The sequence below is a fragment of the Squalius cephalus genome (genome assembly GCF_949319135.1).
Source record: "Squalius cephalus genome assembly, chromosome: 22".
Lineage (NCBI taxonomy): Eukaryota > Metazoa > Chordata > Actinopteri > Cypriniformes > Leuciscidae > Squalius > Squalius cephalus.
Window position 1 is genome coordinate 6,571,334 of NC_137143.1, and position 18,848 is coordinate 6,590,181.

At 39.4% G+C, this 18,848-nt stretch overlaps 2 protein-coding genes across 2 annotated transcripts; one reads left to right on the forward strand and one right to left on the reverse strand.

Annotated features, from left to right (window-relative positions):
- Positions 1–928: 928 nt before the first annotated feature.
- LOC307150020 (retinol dehydrogenase 10-like) lies at positions 929–6,408 on the reverse strand. Its single transcript, XM_079856752.1, has 5 exons — positions 5,811–6,408; positions 2,444–2,542; positions 2,182–2,330; positions 1,259–1,390; positions 929–1,132 (listed from the first exon to the last, which is right to left on the reverse strand). Exons 1-5 carry the CDS (start codon positions 6,258–6,260, stop codon positions 1,009–1,011), a joined length of 954 nt encoding a protein of 317 aa, XP_079712878.1. The 5' UTR covers positions 6,261–6,408; the 3' UTR covers positions 929–1,008.
- A 2,916-nt stretch (positions 6,409–9,324) lies between these two features.
- Positions 9,325–10,134, forward strand: LOC307150813 (dual specificity tyrosine-phosphorylation-regulated kinase 4-like). The gene is made up of 4 exons (XM_079858353.1): positions 9,325–9,393; positions 9,481–9,541; positions 9,626–9,752; positions 9,841–10,134. Exons 1-4 carry the CDS (start codon positions 9,388–9,390, stop codon positions 10,091–10,093), a joined length of 447 nt encoding a protein of 148 aa, XP_079714479.1. The 5' UTR covers positions 9,325–9,387; the 3' UTR covers positions 10,094–10,134.
- The last annotated feature ends 8,714 nt before the right edge of the window (positions 10,135–18,848 follow it).

The window sequence follows — 18,848 nt, forward strand, 5'->3', positions numbered from 1 at the left end:
GTATTGATTTTCCATAATGCAAAGTTGAGATTTCAGTTAACAAAATGAGTTTGGGCAATATTCTTTAGCCCATTGATGATTTAAGGCATGGATTACATACTTTAACTCACATCACATGCAATCTTTTCACAGGCCTTATACAACATGCACTATAGTAATAACAGTAGATTATAGTAATAACAGTAGATTATGCATATTTACAAGCAACTAACCCTAAACCAAGCTCTACCTTTAAACCCTATAGTAAGTACATGTAGTTAATTAATTTTCCTCATACTTGTGTAATTCCACTATAACACGTGCGACCAACACTAGTCGCTCACTGATTTAATATCCTGTCCTGTTAGTGCTGTTGTCATGAATCATCCTCATACTTGAATGTGAGTGCCTATTTTAAGCCGTTTTAGTAAATTCCAATTATTTTGAAACTTTGAAAATGTATTGTTACATCAAGTTGCAACAATGATGTCATATCAAATAATATAAATTGCTGAGATGCATGTGTTTTGAAAGAGGTCTATTGATCAGTTAGTTTGTTGTATGAACAGATTCATTATAATGTTACAAAACAATGATTTGTTTTTTGGGTCACTTTAGGGTCCAAATCTCACTATGAACTATGGCTTTTGTCTCAAACTCCTAATTACTGCTTATTATTAATAAGTTAGTAAGGCAAAGTTTAGGTACTGTGTAGGAATAAGGGATGTAGAATCTGGCCATGAAGAATAAGGCATTAATATGTGCTTTATAAGTATTAATAAACAGCCATTATCCTAGTAATATGCATGCTTATAAGCAACTAGTTAATTGGACTCTAAACTAAAGTGTTACTGTTTTTTGTACAGAAAAATAATATATATATATATATATATATTTCTGTCGGTCCCCATAAAGTACATTTGAAATGTTTTTGTTTTTTGTTTTTTTTATAGCAGGCAAAAGGTTTTTTTTGTAGGTTTTTCTCCTTGGAATGTGGATGATGTGTGGAACTGAAGTATCACAGGATAGCTAAGAGGATTTCGCGTGACCGTTAACAGCCTGTTGGTGTTGTTTGGTCTTAATGAAGGAATACATGCACTTGTCGCCTCCCATAAAACGATAAGTTGCAACGTTAGCGTCCCAGGGGAGCAACCTAAAGAAAAGACACAACATAGAACGATTAATGCAAATGCTTGAGTTTTGTGTACGCTATCTCTTAATCCAAGTCTAAGCAAACTGGACTTTGCCAGGCTGTGTTTAGGACAGTGGAGATGCTTACGCCCGTGAGAGGAATGCGAAGTACATTACGCGGGGGATGCAGACCATCTTCTGGTCAGCCAGAATGGCCTTCATTGACTCCTGAACACAGTATAGAGGATCCAGGGGTGGAATCAGGCCTTGGAGTTCCTTCCTGTGAATGAAGACACACTAGCGTGAACATTAGGAGATTGTTTCTGTTGCGCAACAAGACGGACAGACATCCATTGTGCTGTAGAGGAATAGTTTTAAAGGAATAGCAATCAAAAATAAAAAATTCATTGTGAACTCATCCTCATGTTGTTCCACTTCCAAAGCCATTTTTTCTTCTTCTGTGGAATATAACAATCTTTTGAAGACTGTTCGTACAGCTCATTTCCAAAGCAAGCATATGGTGATCACTGGCTCCCAAAACGACAAAAACGCATCATATTCAGATGTGTAGGCACGTTGCATTAGGTTTGGTGTTAACTAAGTTTTAAGTTAACTAATAATTTGAATTAGCTTTTATTTTTATATTGTCAGCTTTCTTTTTCATTTCAGTTAAATATTTTGTAATTTTGCTGTTTTTGTCGTCTTCTTTTTTCAGTTTTTGCTTTTTTAAATATTACTATTTTGCTTGGTTTATTTTTATTTCAGTTTTAGTTATTTCCGCTAAGTAATTTTAGTGCTTCAAAGTTTTTAATAAATTATAATAAACCTGGTTTGACATCAAACACCGTGTCCATTTGCTGTAGGCTGTATTAGGCGGCCTTAACTACAATGTACTTAACCATTTGATACAATAAATATGTACATGTTGGTGCATTGTAATTACATTTAAAGGTACACTTTTGGCCCTCTAGCGGTTAAAAACAAAACTGCATGCATTTTGTGGAAGAACATTGTTTTGGTTGTGCTTTGGCTTTTTTTTTAGTTTTAGTGATTTATTTCCCGGTTTCTCACCTGATTTGGCATCCAGCAAACATGCCAGTGTTGACGATGTACGGGCAGATCAGGGAGGTTTTCACCCCCTCCACACCTTCCTCTGTTAACAAACTATGAGTCAGGGATTCATGGAAACCTACAGCTCCAAATTTACTAGCGCAATAGTCCTAAAACAGGAAAGAGAACACGAGCAGTCAGTCAAAAAGCTTTTAATGTCATTTAAGGGTTGCAGACACAACAGTTTTACAACCTTTACAAACTGTATATTTGTTTAACTTACCTCTACACAAGCAGTACTGAACAGACCAAGAGTGCTTGCAACAGTAACGATATGTCCGTGGTTCTTGGCTTTCATCTGTGGCAGAAAGGCTTTTGTCATCTGTCAAAGCAAGAAAACAGTATGTTTAGCCTTGTGAAAAAGAAATGCACTTAATTGTATTGAATGTGCACTTGTAGAGTTATTCAAATCTTAAAAAAGTATTCTTTTTTTTTAAACACTGCACTTGCAGATAGTCTAACTATGTGATAATGTTGATTGAAAAGTTTTACTTTAAAGTACATTTTAATAATGTTGTGTTGTGCTTAAAAGAAGTACACTTATTTTCATGTGTGGACTAACATACTAAATTGCTTGATTGTAATTTTAACTTCAGTGTGTTGTTTGTTAGTGAGTAGGTTCAAATATTTTAAATGTACTAAATTGCAACTTCATCATTACAGATTTGTGTATTACGCATGTCCATCATTAATTAATTTGATGGTTTTGTTTTGCGATTGGTGGATCTCATGTCATGTGAGTGACATGTTGCCCCGCCCTCAAGCCAGTAAACACATCATCAGTGAAGAGAAGTTGCTGCAAGAGGGAGGAGAAGTTATTTTGATTTCATGGTGACTTTAAATTTGATAAAACTGAATTGTAAGACTTTTTAAGGACCCTTGGAGACCCTGGTAACTCTTTTTTAACAGTTATTCACACAAGTTTTGGACGAGTCATCTGCTCAGTCACTGCTGCTGAAGTAATCCGGCCTTTGAGAGTGGTTACAGTTACATGATAATGCTTGTTAACTGTATCCCTAATAAGTAACTGGAGCTGTTTCTTAATGCACTGTAAAGAATTATGTGTAGATTTGAGCTGAATGTTTCTCAAGGTGCTGTTGGAGGTAATCCGGTCTGCATTCTGCCTGGTGTTAAAACAGCGATGTGCATAAAAGCCGCGGGACTTACTGTGCACTTTTAAGATCTTCAAAAAATTGAGGGCCACCAGACCCTGAGTTTCATTGGGTCAATGACTACACATATGATGTCCACAATAAAAATTAAAAAAAGAAAGAAATATCGTTTAAAAAATTTAGAGAAACAGTTTTCAGCGTTGTGTCATGTGATGTAAACATCAAGTATACAGTCAAACCAAAATTTATTCAGACCCCTTCAACATTTCTCACATTATCTCACATATCAAATGGTAATAAAATATGACAAGAACAATACGGTATAGTTTCACCAAATCATATTTTACAACATGATCTAGCCTTTTTTTATAAAGGTCCAATTAAAACATCTTAATCGACTTACTGACCTTGATGCACAGTCATGAAGGTCCTCTGATATCACTTCCTGTTTTATGTTGTTTTCTGTAGGTCTCTTAAATGTACTAAATTGCAACTTCATCATTACAGATTTGTGTATTACGCATGTCCATCATTAATTAATTTGGACCTGACATACACCATCCTCCATGCGGTGGTTCGCACTGTTCTCCGGCCGCGTCTGAAGTCAGTGTCCGGGGAGGTGTGTCTGATCACGGGCGCTGGCGGAGGCCTCGGCCGGCTCACTCCACATTACTTAGATTCGGCAAATGTTTTTTATATATATATTGTTAATATATATATTAACAAGCAGTGAAGCAGTTTAGTTACATTTTTTGTTGTAACATTAAATAAAAGATTGTGCCAAACTACACCTCTAAAGCTGCACACATATAGGCTACTGTTGTTTGCCGGATGTTCATTTCAACTGGAGGCGATACATTCAGTAATTTCACATCAAGTCAAAACGTGTCACTGCAGCGCAAATTTCGCAATGGGTCACAAATTGACCTTTTATGTGACCGCACACTAAGTCTTTGATATTCTGGTCTTGAGTCCTTCCTTCAGTGTAAGTAGAACATAGTACTTACACTGAACAATTTGTAAGTTGCATTTCTTCAAACCTTAATAATAACAAACTTCTCTAAAGGCTACACATTTGACGTATAATTCATGCTCATGGGGTGAGTTTTGCAACTAAAAATAGGGTTAAAGGTGTGTTCAAATGCCTCAGGAAGCATCGTTTCGTATTATTGACCGTTTATATAATAACACTTATGCAGAGTTCTGAGCTGCTGTCATGATTAGTGACTTGATAATCTGGTTCATAATGTCCTGTTCCTCATTGTACATGATTTATGGTCATATGCACAATAAGCCATTTTTTTTAAACCTTTTAAATCAAGCAGATTACAGTCACTGCACTTTTCCACTCCAGCTTTAGACTGCAATTCAATATCTCCTTAACTTTCAACAGCATGGAAACATCACGCACAGTCACCATCAGATGTACTTTGTCAACACAGGAGGCAATAAATGCAGTCTGTCAATCAGACGAGGTGCTCAGTCCTCCGGGACATCAACCTTCCTGGAGAGTTCTCAAACACACCTGAACCCGCTAGATAAGTTTACTTGAAAATTACTGACAGCCCTTACAAAAAGTACTTTGGTGGTTCCATAGTTCATTCTAGAAAGTATACTGATTTAATTAAGCCTTTTAAGTTCCAAATATTATTTTGATGTTGACATAATAATATTGGTCATTACATCAACTTTATATTGTATTTTAAACTTCCTGTGTTAATTGAGAAAAAAAACAAGTAAATATGTTGTAATGAAATTGTCTTGATAACTGAAACTTTAGCAGTGGATTTCTAGTTGCCAGCATGCTTTGCTAAGCTGAATAAATGTGTTTTTTAGAACTGTGCTGTTATGTTTGACATTTAAAGGAGCTTCTGTTGACATTTCTGTGGTTACCATTGTGCTGAAGAGGTTGTAGGTGGCTTCATAAACATTGATCAAATGAGAAATAATTGTGCTAATGCCATACAAGTAATATGACTTGTTCTTTAAATGGCCGTGCTATATGAGTAACATTTAGAGTGTGCTAGCTGGCAATTTGAACTGAAATAGATCAGATTAATGAATCCCATTAGGGTTAGTTCACCCACAAATGAAAATTTGAAGCTTCAAAAAGTTCATAAAGAGATTGTAAAACTAATCCATATGACTTGAGTGGTTTAATCCAAATTTTGATAAACATTTAATTTAGAATAAAACTTTTATTCACATATAAAAATCAACTCACACATCAGTTGTGGTAAATGGAAGCTCAAGCATGTTCGCTTGACGCGCAAGAAAATATAAATATATATATATATATATATATGATATGGTTTGGACAGTACAACGTTTACATTACAAATACTATGGTAAATTGTTTTCAGTCCTATCAAAGAACCACAAATATTTAAGGCACTTAATGAATATAGTGGTGTCATGTCCAAAATACATAGCACTACCATGGTACTATTTGAGCACCCCTGATTTAGAAGGTCTTACCCAGAACAGCGCGTGGCAGTTGACCAGAAGGGTCCTCTCCAGCAGTTCATCCGGGCACTCCAGCAGCCGCCGCCCCGCAACGACCCCCGCGTTGTTGACCAATATGTTGACGTCACCCACCTCCTCCCGCACGCGGTCAGCGGTCTGATAGATGCTCTCGCGCTTGGACAGATCCACTGTGTACGCGTGCGCTTTGCGGCCAAGTTCCCTCACTAGCCTGGCCGTGTGCTCGTTGGCTTCAGTGTTGCAGTCCCACAGCACCAGCTCGGCCTCTTCTCTGGCGAACTCCAGCGCGAAGAGCCGCCCGAGGCCTCCGCCAGCGCCCGTGATCAGACACACCTCCCCGGACACTGACTTCAGACGCGGCCGGAGAACAGTGCGAACCACCGCATGGAGGATGGTGTATGTCAGGTCCAAGAGCATCAACACTAGATCTATTATCACTATCATGTTTCCTTTTATTAAAACAATGAACACAACTTCTCCAAGCTCCTGTTGAGCAGATCCTGTAGGATATGTGACCTGTGACTTGTGCCTGTGGTTTATATAATCTCTGCTGGATTAACTGCTGGATTTAAGAGCACCACCAACTGAGATCCTGCTCTGCTCTTTGTTCTTCATATAAAGAGACATTGCTTAATTGTTTGATTAATTAAATCAGCCCATCATTTTCTCAACCTCACCTTTACCCATCTGACTCAGAAAATTCAGAATAACATTTGAAACACTTTCGTTATGAAAACTTAAAATTCTAAAGCTTTCCAGATTTATATCAAGTTTCTTTCTTTCTTTCTTTCTTTCTTTCTTTCTTTCTTTCTTTCTTTCTTTCTTTCTTTCTTTCTTTCAGGTCTTTTCTATTTTTATTCATGTTAATTCCCTGCAGTCCACATTTGTTGTGCTACATTTTAATATCTATTTATAATATCAGTAATATAAGTATGCAGCACGTAAGTGTAACAGGGTAAATATCTTTGTTTCTTGGGGACCTTATGAAAGAGCACAGGGACATTTATGCAGTCTGGAGATCAATAAGCTGCCCGGAAAACTGAATCTCTGGTGCTTATACATTGGACTATAGAGTAAATTCATATGTATGGGAAGGGGCACTGTGCCAGACGATGACAGAAGCCCCTGACCCAGCCATTAGCTGACTGCCAGAAGGAACATAGTGGCTGTAAGCAGCGATGGCTGGTGGAAACAGTTTCAGCAAACATCCCAGTGTGTTTTAATGCAAAACAGTTGAAGTTAAAGAAAAGGTTTAAGAAAAACAGTTAAGGAAATATCCAAAACAATGACCAAATGATATGAGTCCATATAATTCAGAACTATTGTGCACACCAAAGTGCACATGAAAAACATTTCAGAATATAATTTTAGATATTCCGCAACATGTACAGTGTAACACTAAAACTGTGAGAAATTAAATAAATATTACATTTGTTTAGAGCTTTCTTTTATACAAATAACTAGTCAAACTGGATACCAAACAGGAGATGCCAAAAGGTCAGAATTACTGAACAAAGAACAATTCAAACGAAAAATAAGAGTGATTGACACCAACAGTGAACAGATCCTCAGTCAGAAGGAGTGTTCATGGCTGTGTTTGGGGCGTCTGATGTCCACATGAACATACACACCACTGACCCTTGCAGACTCTACAACATGCTTCTTCTGTGAGCACCAATGTGCAATTATATATTGACTTATATTGGGGGGACAAACCCCCCTGTTGTTTTAAAAAACAAAAAACTCAATTTCACACTTCGGTTCATATGTTAAATGTCCTATTGTTTTTGCAAGAACATTCTTTTTCCATACAGGAAATTTGGGCAAAATATATAATATTCCACTGGCCTTTATTAAACTCCTTTTAGGCCAGAAGTTTTCAAACAGTGGTTCTTCAGAAATGTAAACATTTTTTGTTTTTCTATCATCATCATCTCAGTATGTAAAATTATAATAAAGTGATTTATCACCGATAAATAGATGATCAGGAAAGAATGTACTCACTATAGTTAAGGACATAACTTCCATCAGTAGTAGGCTAGTGTCAGTAAAATACACGCTATGAGTAACGTGGTCTAATTTTACATTTTTGTGGTTATGAATTATTTCAAAATTCTGAATTGTATGCTATTTTAATTTACAGTATTTTACCAATAATGATTCATTCACACTGGAGACGTAAAGTGACCTCAAGCAAAGTCCCTTTCAGGCAAGTCATTTCACTCAGCGGTCATATTTGAAACGCCTCTCGGGCAGCTTTTTCAGTCCTGCAAGTACAGCTCTTATCTCTTTGAATGGGGAAACATAAAATTCTCCAAAGCTCTTCACCAGGCTTACGATTAAATTTTATATTTGAAATCCCCAATGAAATCTGAGAACAACTGTATCATAAATGTGGTTTATTATGCTCAAATAGCGTTAAAAAAAGCTTATTTGTCAGGCTGGAGCAGCCAGTCCCCTAAGCGTGTCTCAGAACACTGACTGGACATCTACACGATCCCAGTCGAGAAATAAGGGTCTTATCCAGCGAAACGAAAGGTCATTTCCACCAAAAAAAACCCCATATATATACACTTTTTAACCACAAATGCCCATCTTGTACCATCTTTGAGATGCGCCACGTATTACGTCATCACGTTGTAAAAAATGACATATTGTAGCTTTAAAACAAACTCAAAACTGTTGCTGCTGTTTGGCTGGAACTCTTCAGGTTTAACCCAGTGTGTCTCTGTTGTGTAACAGGAAAGATGATCAAACTTTCATGACAGAGGTCAAGATTTTGGAGGCTCTGCTCGAGAAAGAAAGAGACACCAGCACCAGCACCTTCCAAATGAAAGAGCCCTTCATCTTTTGCAAACATCTCTGCATCACCTTCGAGCTTCTGGGGTGAGTGTGAATGCGAGTATATATTTGAGTAGTTTCTACACTTTTTAAAATACTAAAACATTGTTACATGTAGCAGAAACTCAGATCTTGATCAGATTCTAAAGGAAATTGCGTGTTTTTATCTCTGCATAGATCAAACCTGAATGAGATTCTTAAACAGTGACACTTCCAGGGCTTTCCAAGAAGCTGATCTGTCATTATGCCAGCTCAATGCTGAAGTGCACTCAACATCCTTTTCATTTACATTGTCATTAGTATTCAGGGGGTTTTTTTTGTCTTTGGTCTGATGCACTGTTGGAAGATCTGCAGTGAAATAAATTGCTCTATTATGCTATTGCTCTGTATAGGAAAACATCCTGGTGATCGACGAAGAGCACTCTGACATCAAGGTGGCTGATTTTGGATGCGGCTGCTATGAGGATGAGCAAGGTGAGTAAAGTTTTATGTGCTTTAAATGTGAAATAACAAGTCAAATTTGAGGTTCATTATTCTTGCATTTTCATGACTCTCGCCTCTCTTCTTCCACTGTAGTTTCCAGCTACATAGGAAATCGGTGGTACCGTGCACCTGAGTTGATGCTACGTCAGCCCTACAGCACTGCCATAGATATGTGGTCCTAGCAGAGCTCAACAATGGGCGGCCCATCTTCACCGGCAGAAATGAGCTTGATCAGCTGTCCTGTAGAATGGAGGTAAAGGCAGTGTATGAAAGTCTGCTTTCAGAAACATGAATATTCATTTAATGTCTGAGTTTATATTGATTGTGTTTTATTGTTTAGGTGCTTGGAATGCCTCCTGTTGATGAAACAGAAAAATCCAAATTATGGACTGCGTTCTTTGGTGAGCTCAAAACACACACATGATGTGATTTTTCCAGTTTTTAGTCTGTGTCATTTGTGCTGAACTGGTATTGTTCTATTAAAGCTGGTAAGTGGAAACACAAGACAGTAGCCAAATCTTCAGCCATCAGACACCCCAAATGTAGACCTCTGGCCAGTATTCAGGGAGCCACCGATCATGCCTTTTTGGATTTTGTGCGGCGCTGCCTGACGTATGTTCAGTTTGATTACTATTCGAGAGATTTGTGTATTTTTCTGTTGAATGTAAATGCACTGACCATGTATTACTAACCTTTCCAGTTGGGACCCAAAGATGCGCATGACACCACAGGAAGCCATGCAGTATAAATGGATCTTGGAGGGTCGCCGCTATAACCATCACAGGACTCATGACCATCTGCGGCATGAGCCGAAGGACAGCACTGCGGAACCACCTATACCCAACCCCAGGTCTGGTCCATTGAGAAAAGGAGGACACAAGGCCTTCTGTGAGGAAAGGCTGGCACACCTCCGAAACGTGTGCAATCTCATGAAAATATCAAGCCCTCAGTGAAGCACCCACCATGAAGTGGTGACATTCACCCTGGGTTAGAAGTAAGGAAGCATTATAATAAACACATATATAATGCTTTATTATGTACTGTTTTACACCCAAAGCACCCACAAAATCATATCAGGAGTCTCTCCTCACCCACCAGCAGTGTGCAGCATCCACCTGGATGACCTTGTCCACCTAGTCCAAACTACAGTTTTCAGGGCAGAATAATGATCTCCTGACTACTGATGATAGGCTGGTGTTATACAATCTGCTGAAGCATTTGACATGCCCGAACGAGCACCACAGCTTCGCTTTAAGCACTTTTGTGCTCTTTCATGAGTTTCTCATTCTGAGAGGTAACTCAACTTAGTATGGATGTCTTAAGAGTAATATCTGGTAAAGTCAGGAAAAGCACCAGACTCTATGTTGATGTTATCATGGAGATGATGCTCTGTCAGAAAATCATGAAGGAGTTTAGTGGTACAGCCTCTCAAATGGCAGGCTATATTCAACACTTACAAGTGGACCCATTTGGTGTCCACTTGTACACAGATGGTGGTCTATGAACACCACAATCACACTGCATCTAGATGCTACAAGCAGTGTCATATCACGCATTCCCAATCAGGGGAATCCTTTATTGGACTTGTTCTCCCTGGAAAGGTCCTCCAGGTCGAGACCAATTTGAGCTGTAGGCACTCATTAGTAGTTTCCTCCTGGCCTTCAATAAAGAAAGTGTCTCATCCTATATAAACAGAGCACATCTAATTGTCAGCCAAAAACTGAAAAGTGCAGATGCAGTGAATTTCACAGTAATCCATCTCTGTTCATCCCACATAATAAAGGCTGTAACTCAAGGATTTTCAAAGAAAACTAGCGAAAATGCTGTAAAGGAATATGCCACCTACTGTTTTGTCCTTATTAACAGCACCACCCTACAAAAAGCTCTTAACCTCTTTCAGGATGTGTCTATGTTGTTCATGTCAGCAAACAATTCCAATGCGGTTATGGCTACAAAGAACACACTGGACCAAAAAATCCTGAAGTCTAAGCCTACTATGGATGAAACGCTTCCAACCATATGTAGAAGACATGGAGAGAAGCAGCAACACCAAGACTATATATGGCAAATCTCCCTTCACACATTTATTTTATTGTGTTCTAGAGAAGACCGGGTGAAAAAAATAATGAATTCTACTGCCCAGGGATCATTAATGTCCTCATGAACAACTAAATGGGCATTTTCCCCTTTGGAGTGGTTTGTTGTTTGGGGACCAAAGAAGATTCTCCAAAGACAATACTAAAGAAATACAAACAAGGGAAACAAATTGCCATGTAGAGCAGTGGTTCTCAATCAGGAAGCATCACATATTACACAGAAAGAGTTCCTGCAGCCTGCAGATGTCATTACAAAGATGTTTAACTCTCTGCAAGGAAGGTACACACAGCATCGAATGACGCAGAATCTTGATAGTCTGTCTCAAGGTGCATCACCAAAACAACAGACCAATGACCAGCAAGAGGAGCAATGGGCCAAGAGATCCCTATCTGAAAGACCAGCAAAGCATCGCTCAAATTATTTTGATCCACCAGAAGCAGTGCCCCAACCAAAAAGATGCAAGACAATGCAAACATCTGAGGGTCATTCAGAGGACACATCAGCCCAGGTGTAAAAATGTTGGTTAGTAGAAGCTGATTTTGCTGGTTGATAACAGACCCACTACAGAACGTCCAGTGAGAGACTTTTACCAGAGATGATCAGGTATTCAGGAATAACCCATTTATTGTCACCACAACTCAGTACACTGAATAAATTCAACTTTGCATGTGTGTGTGGTTTTCTATAAATAAAGATATAAGAAAAATAGATAAGTACAAATAACAATAACAAATAATAGTAGTCACAATAAACATAGTAACAGTAATCTCCACAGTGAATATTAAGTTACAATGATTAATACAGTACAATAGGAAAAACAAATGTGCCATTATATGGAAAAGTGCACTGCTAGAAATTATTAATACTGAGCAGTTGAAATTCGACACCTTTGCCCGCTGAAGGCAGAAATGGAGCCGCTCTGTCTAGCACATTAGTGCGTATGCGCCCAAAGAGTGTTTTTACGCTGATTGGTTTGCTGGACGGATGCTGCGACGAAAGCGTCAATTTTCATATAGCAAATGAACTAAGACACTTGAATATAACCCAAATAGTGGCCTTTTGTACACCAGGTATTATGCAATTCTCAATCATATCATAAAGCTTTTGTTTACATGAACTCATACCACCTTAAATATTATATTCAAATATCCCATTGCACATCCAAGCTCTGTGGTCTAGAAAGCATGTGAGATAGTCATTGCCATCACACAGTCAAAGGACAAAAAAAAGGTCTTATATCCTGCATCATTCAGAGCTGAAAACAGGGGGAGGTAAGAAAGAAAAAAAAGATTCATACCTTTGGGAAATGCTTTGCTCTAAAAAAATTATCTATAAGCATGGAGGAATATAGTAGTAACCTATGTAAAGATGACAATGTTAAGCCATTGTTAAGTCTGTTAAGTCGATTTTAACGAAACACTGTATGAGCTAACTATAATTTATTTTTGATCTTTTGTTCTTGGACAATCCAATGCTATTTTCAAGTGTTGGTGAATAACTTTGACCAGGGACATAGGATAATATACTAGATCACACAGCGGGTGTTATTTATGAGGAAAAAGATGAAGTAAGGAGAAACTTTGATGATCAGGGGCCTCATTTATAAACGTTGCGCATGCACAAAAGAAGGCGTACGCCGCTCTCTACGCAATAATTGGTATTTATAAAAAGCAAACTTGACGGGAAAATGTGCGGTCCTTCACGCAAACTCTGACCCAGGCGTACGCACAAAAACGGGTGAAATGAGAAATGGCGACACCGTCGGCAGATGGAAGAAACACGTGAAAGTGTGTTAAACTGTAGACCGTTGTGTAAAAGAAATGGCAATACTGCCTCTCATAAATAATATGAAGACTTCACAAAGCAAGTCTTACAATTAACAGCCTACACGAACACCCGTTTGATCGATCTGCAGTGTAAAACAAACAAAATCAAACGAAGATTACAACAGAAATGCAAATTAACACATATTTGCAAAAAGAAAAGTGAAATATGTTCTGCAATAATATTGGCATGTTATGCAATTCATCCTCATAACACATCTGTAGCTTGTCAGATGCAATCAAATGGATGGTAATAAAATGCCATGATGCCATCACAATGCGTAATGACACACAATCTTGCGCTTTTAGAAGATGTGGCAAATGGAAGGATTCGGAGTGAACGCATCTTCAGACAGCAAGAAGACTTGCTGGCAAACGAGGACGAGTGGCTAATGAGCCGGTTCCGACTTCCTCGATCCGTCCTGTTGGACCTCTGCTGTCTTTTGGGCCCAGCGTTACAGAGGAGCACTCGGAGGAACCACGCCGTGCCAGTCCAGCTTCAAGTCCTGACAACACTAGGATTCCTGGCGACTGCCACTTTTCAGAGGGAATTGGCTGACAGGTCAGGTACTGTATATCTCAGCCGACCCTTAGCCGGGTAATGCCAGACGTGTTAAAAGGCATAATAGCTTTGTCCCATGATTGCATAAAGTTTCCATACACGGCGGGTGAACAGGCAAACAAGAAAGCTCAATTTGCAGCTATGTAGTTTCCCAAATGTAATCGGTGCTATTGACTGCACTCATGTTGCCATAAGGGCACCGAATGTTAATGAAAATGCTTTCATTAATCGAAAGCATTTCCATTCGATCAATGTCCAAATTATTTGTGATGCAGACATGTTGCTCACTAATGTAGTAGCTCGGTGGCCTGGGTCAACCCATGACTCATTCATTTTAAGACAGCAGTTTGGCGCAGACTCGAGGCTGGTGCTGTGCGTGATGGCTGGCTTCTAAGTACGTTTGATTAATAGACATTTCACATTTTACTGTACTTCAATGTCTTAACCCTTTCACTATCCTTGCAGGGGACAGTGGATATCCCCTCAAGCAGTGGCTGCTTACGCCTTTCCTCAACCCACATAGTGCAGAGGAAAGGCACTACAACATGTGCCACAGCCGAGCTCGCGCTATAGTGGAGCTCGACTGCACTGGAGGGAGGTTATTGTACACTCCTGAAAAGGTGTGCCAAATTGTGCTGGCATGTGCTGTGCTACACAATGTGGCACAGCTTCAAAACGTGCCTCTACCCCCTGACGGCGATGGCTGTGTTGGTCCCGACCCTGACCCCCATCCCCAGGCATTTGAGCCAAATGCTGCTGCTGTGCGCCAGCGTCTGGAAGTGATGCGTCACTTGTGAAGAACAACAAAAGGTGTGGAACCATTATATTATTTAAGAATTCCCTCATTGTGCAGTTTATTTCAGTTAGGACAGTCTTGATTTCGCCCAACTCCTTGGCCACCTCTCTGATTGAGTTAATGATTTCACTCTGCATTTCGAGGACTGCATCGCTGAGGACACGGCCGCTGCTGAAGGGTTGAGAGCCGCGTGCCGTGGAGACGCTGGGCCCAGACGGCTGCTCAGCTGCAGCATCGGAACCACAGCTGGAACACCCAGCGACTGAAATAAAGATTGTTCTATATGAATAAACTGTAATCGTGTAGCCTACATACATGTGACTTGACTGCATTCATTTTACTTATTTCACTTACCTGTGTCATCCGGTGCATCTGGCACGTCAATGTCCCCCTCCGCCTCAGTCACCACTAGCCTGGCAATACCAAACTCTGCTATTTCGCTTTGCTTCGTAGACAGAGTCTGGCATGGCATAATTGAAAAGCGCTTTCTTTCTCGCGGAGGGGCGCTTGTCTGAAGTTTAAAATCATTGGTTACCCGTAAGCCAATCACATAACGTTTGGTTATGGCGTGTGTTATGCGCATGCTCAGCCGCATCTAACTTCCACTGTAAACACATGTATGATGCAAAAACTAAACCATCAAGCGAAATACCGGAGTGAACATGGCTGTGAACGACTTTTGCAGATTATGTGAAGTAAATCTACGCATCCACGGTACAATCAGCGTCTACGTCACGGCTCTCAGCCCGCCCTCTGTTCGTTGATTGGCCGGAGGAAAACGGTCGCTAACTCAGACTGAGTACAGAAGCGAAATTAAATTGAGCGGAAGTACGAAGTCTGACGTAGTCAGGCTAAGTCACCACTCCACTTAATAGGGATTCCCCAATAATCGCCACCAGTCTCTCATCAAGAGGGGTCAGCTCCGGTGTCCCCTTTCCCCCACCCGTGGCAGACACACTCTGGCGATGGAGCGCTAGACGCTTTATTGCATCGACTTTGATGTCCGACCATTTCTTTTTTATTTCGGCCACGGTCCGAGGTTGTGAGGCTGCAGCATTAACGGCGCCTGCAACCTTTTGCCACTCAAGTGTCTTTTTGGCATTAGTAATGCCCACACTGTGCCCTCCAAACAACATTTAACTCCTCTTTTCCACCTCGCCAACGATAATTTCTACTTCACATTGAGTGAAATTATGTTTCTTGGTTTTCCTCTCTGTGTTTGCCATGATTTGGCAATCGATGAATATTAACTTGTGGGCGTTTCACGGACTATTTATGGGCAACTATGGGCGTGACATGAAGCCGCAAAAGCGGCGCTACATTTAGAATTGATTGTGATTTATTAAGGGAAAACTGCGTAGGATGAGCGTGCACACAGTTTTATAAATCCGAATATTTCTGTGCGTACGCACGTCCTATGTTTCATCCGTACGCCACTTCTAACGCAAATCCTACGCAAAGTTTTATAAACGAGGCCCCAGGTGAACTTTGATGACTACGAGGGAATGATAAGTTTCCTGAATGTCAACGGGAATCATTGGATATTTTTGGTGAATACATTTTATAGTCCTTTTTTTTTAATACACATGACACTGTTATATTACTCTGTTCTATAGAGGATGTTCATAATTCATTTTACTTGAAAAATGTGCCAAGACTATTCAAATACCAACCATCAAAATTAAAATATAAACAAACCCACACAAGGCCCTTATACTTTTCACTTTGTCTACAACACACTAGAGTCTGGAGTAATTGAATGAATGAATGAATGAATCCATCCATCATTTTAGCTTTCAGGTCACACTTTTTCAAACCAACCTCTAAGTTTTTCAACAAACTTTGTTTTGCAAAGTATCTCCATGCAGCATCCGGCCTGGTTTTTGTGGTAGACCCAGCGGGACATGACGAGGAAGCACAACCCCAAGCATGCAACCAATTTAGATAACATTTTTGACATCAAGTCTTGTAAAGAGAACTAGGTTCCCCTAGGAGCAAGGAGTCCGCTATTTTTAGGAAGGATTCTTTCTCTTTTTAAGAGCTATAAACACGAATACTCTGTCTCGCGTCGCTCTGCGTTGTTTCTTCTCCATCACAGTCACTCTCTGCTCCTCTCGTTCTGTTCTGTTCTTCGCGCTCTCCCGTTAACTCTCTTCCGGGAGGCGGGACTAACCTCCGACCTCACCCAATCAAAACTTACTTTGGCCTACTTATTTTTCTAGATTTCAATTTAGAATATCATAGAAATTAACTTTAATCTGCATTCTTTTACTATTACTACTAATGAGATATTAATAAAAATGCTAGTGACCAACTTGGGTTACAACTCCATGTGTTTTTTATGCATGCCTTATGATTGAACCACTAATTAATGCAACCCAATATAATGTGTCGTGTCTCATTTCAAAATAATTGTCTCCTAATTTTCTGAATGTTGATGTGTACCATGTCCACCTAACTTGCATTTTTTTCATTTGTTACAATAATCAGAGTTTAGTGACAGAAATCTTTTCCCTCTCATAATTAGACCTTCCAGATTGGTCTGTCCACATTCAATGGGTGTGACCAGAGGCATCATGTGCGCACGTGCCTCCTCGGATTTTTTAACCAAATGGATTTTTGAATGCAGCTTCCAAGAGTCAAAAATGAATAATATTTTTTTTATATTTGATATGATCACACGGGTGTGATTAGAGCGTTCAGTGCGGCACATCATCAACTGCTAAATTCAAATGCGTTTGCGCTTTGGCTGGCGCTGAACCAGAGACAGACACGCTCAGCATAAATCTAATGGTTCAGTGTTTTCAGCCATGTAATGTTTATTTTATGTTTCTGATATTTGCACATAGTAGTAGCAAAAAAATAGCTTATTAGCCTAATCTTTTCAAATAGCTATAATTTTACAATGTGTTTTTTATGTTAGATACACACTGTGTAACTATAAAGTTTACTCTATTAATTTCCCAATTCACCAGCCACTTACTTTCATGTCTTTCGGGAGAAGTGGAAAAAATGTATGTGTTGTAAATTCAGAATTCTGATTCACAGCATTATAGATTAACTAACATATCATTAGTCTATAAACTGGTATTTAAACAACAAAATACATTTACTCACAGGCCCATATGAGAAAGGGAATATTAGATCTTTCATGTTATAGTTAAGAAGTTTGTAAATGTTTTGAATAAAAAAAGGAAAATGAAATAAAACTAATAGCCTATAAGTCATACAGCGCTAGTGTGGCTGCGGTGTGTCAGGGCACTGGTGCATGAGTGCATGATGCCCCTGGGTGTGACATCTGTGAAGGTTAAAAAGCCACGATCACGATCTGAACAACCCAACCGATCAGCCAACTCCATCAGTCAGCCAGTAACAGCCAACACAACATCAAAGTTCGTCATTCTCTGCTGACCTGCAGAAAAAAACAACACAACTTTTACTACCTCCCTCAGTCAAGCATCTCTCTAGCTCTAGAAGAAATCATAAAGACTTTCATTAAACTGCATCTTTATGCATGTTCAATGGCTATAAGGAAATTCAACTATCTTAAATCCTTAAGATAAGCTATCACCCCTTTTTAATAAGATACTTTACGTCATGAAACTGGTGGTTTGCTCAGACATGTATGTAGTGATGTTCACACGACACCGATGTACATAACGATCCCCGTTCACATGGATCTGCGAAAGTGACTAAAAAGGCTGTATCTGCTGCCAGGCCACTAGTTACCGACGTCACTCTGTCAAGAAACACCCCGTGAACACGTAATACGCATGCGTGAATATGTAATAGCATGTTCTTGTGTTCCTCTGATTTACCATCCCTATTATTTATTGTAAAACCTAAAGAGTTACAAATGCCAGTTATGAATATGTGTTAGTTAGTGGATACATGTGGTCCGCTACTGACCTTCATGGCCAAAATTTGAACTCTAGAACTCTTTATTCATTTGATTGCAATGTCAAATTAATTCATTACAAAACAAGTGTGGTTACTCTCTGGAAGCCAGACTGAATGAATAAACACTGTTGCTGCATTCCTGACATGTTTAGAAAGTCACATAAGTAAGACACATTTACTACTATTAGTACTATTAAGTGAACCAAATCATCATCCTCTACATGCCAATACAAATCTTGATGATGAATCAAGCCTCACTTTTTTTGGCACTTTGATTCTAGCTACAGAACATTATGTTAATGGCTGCAGGGAGCCGAAGAGTTTAGCTGTTACTCTGCAGATCCTCAAGGAGGAAAAAATTAAATAAAAAGTAAAACATCTGACCATTCAGCAAGTAGGACAGGATGTTCTGAAAACCTGAAGGAATGTTCTGATTTCTTGTGTCAGTTTCCTGAACATCTGACTCTCATAGTAAAATATTCTCTTTAGTTATTGAATTGCGCACTGAACAATATCCAGGAGGTTGCTGT

Bases quoted from the DNA above. Each gene is read 5' to 3' on its own strand.
- LOC307150813 (XM_079858353.1), top strand. The intron at 9,542-9,625 runs GTGAGCTCAAAA...GTTCTATTAAAG, and splicing joins ATTATGGACTGCGTTCTTTG to CTGGTAAGTGGAAACACAAG. The intron at 9,753-9,840 runs GTATGTTCAGTT...TAACCTTTCCAG, and splicing joins TTTGTGCGGCGCTGCCTGAC to TTGGGACCCAAAGATGCGCA.
- LOC307150020 (XM_079856752.1), bottom strand. From the start codon at position 6,260: ATGATAGTGATAATAGATCTAGTGTTGATGCTCTTGGACCTGACATAC. The intron at 2,543-5,810 runs GTAAGACCTTCT...TTGCTTTGACAG, and splicing joins ACTGCCACGCGCTGTTCTGG to ATGACAAAAGCCTTTCTGCC. The intron at 1,391-2,181 runs GTGAGAAACCGG...CTTCATTCACAG, and splicing joins TTTGCTGGATGCCAAATCAG to GAAGGAACTCCAAGGCCTGA.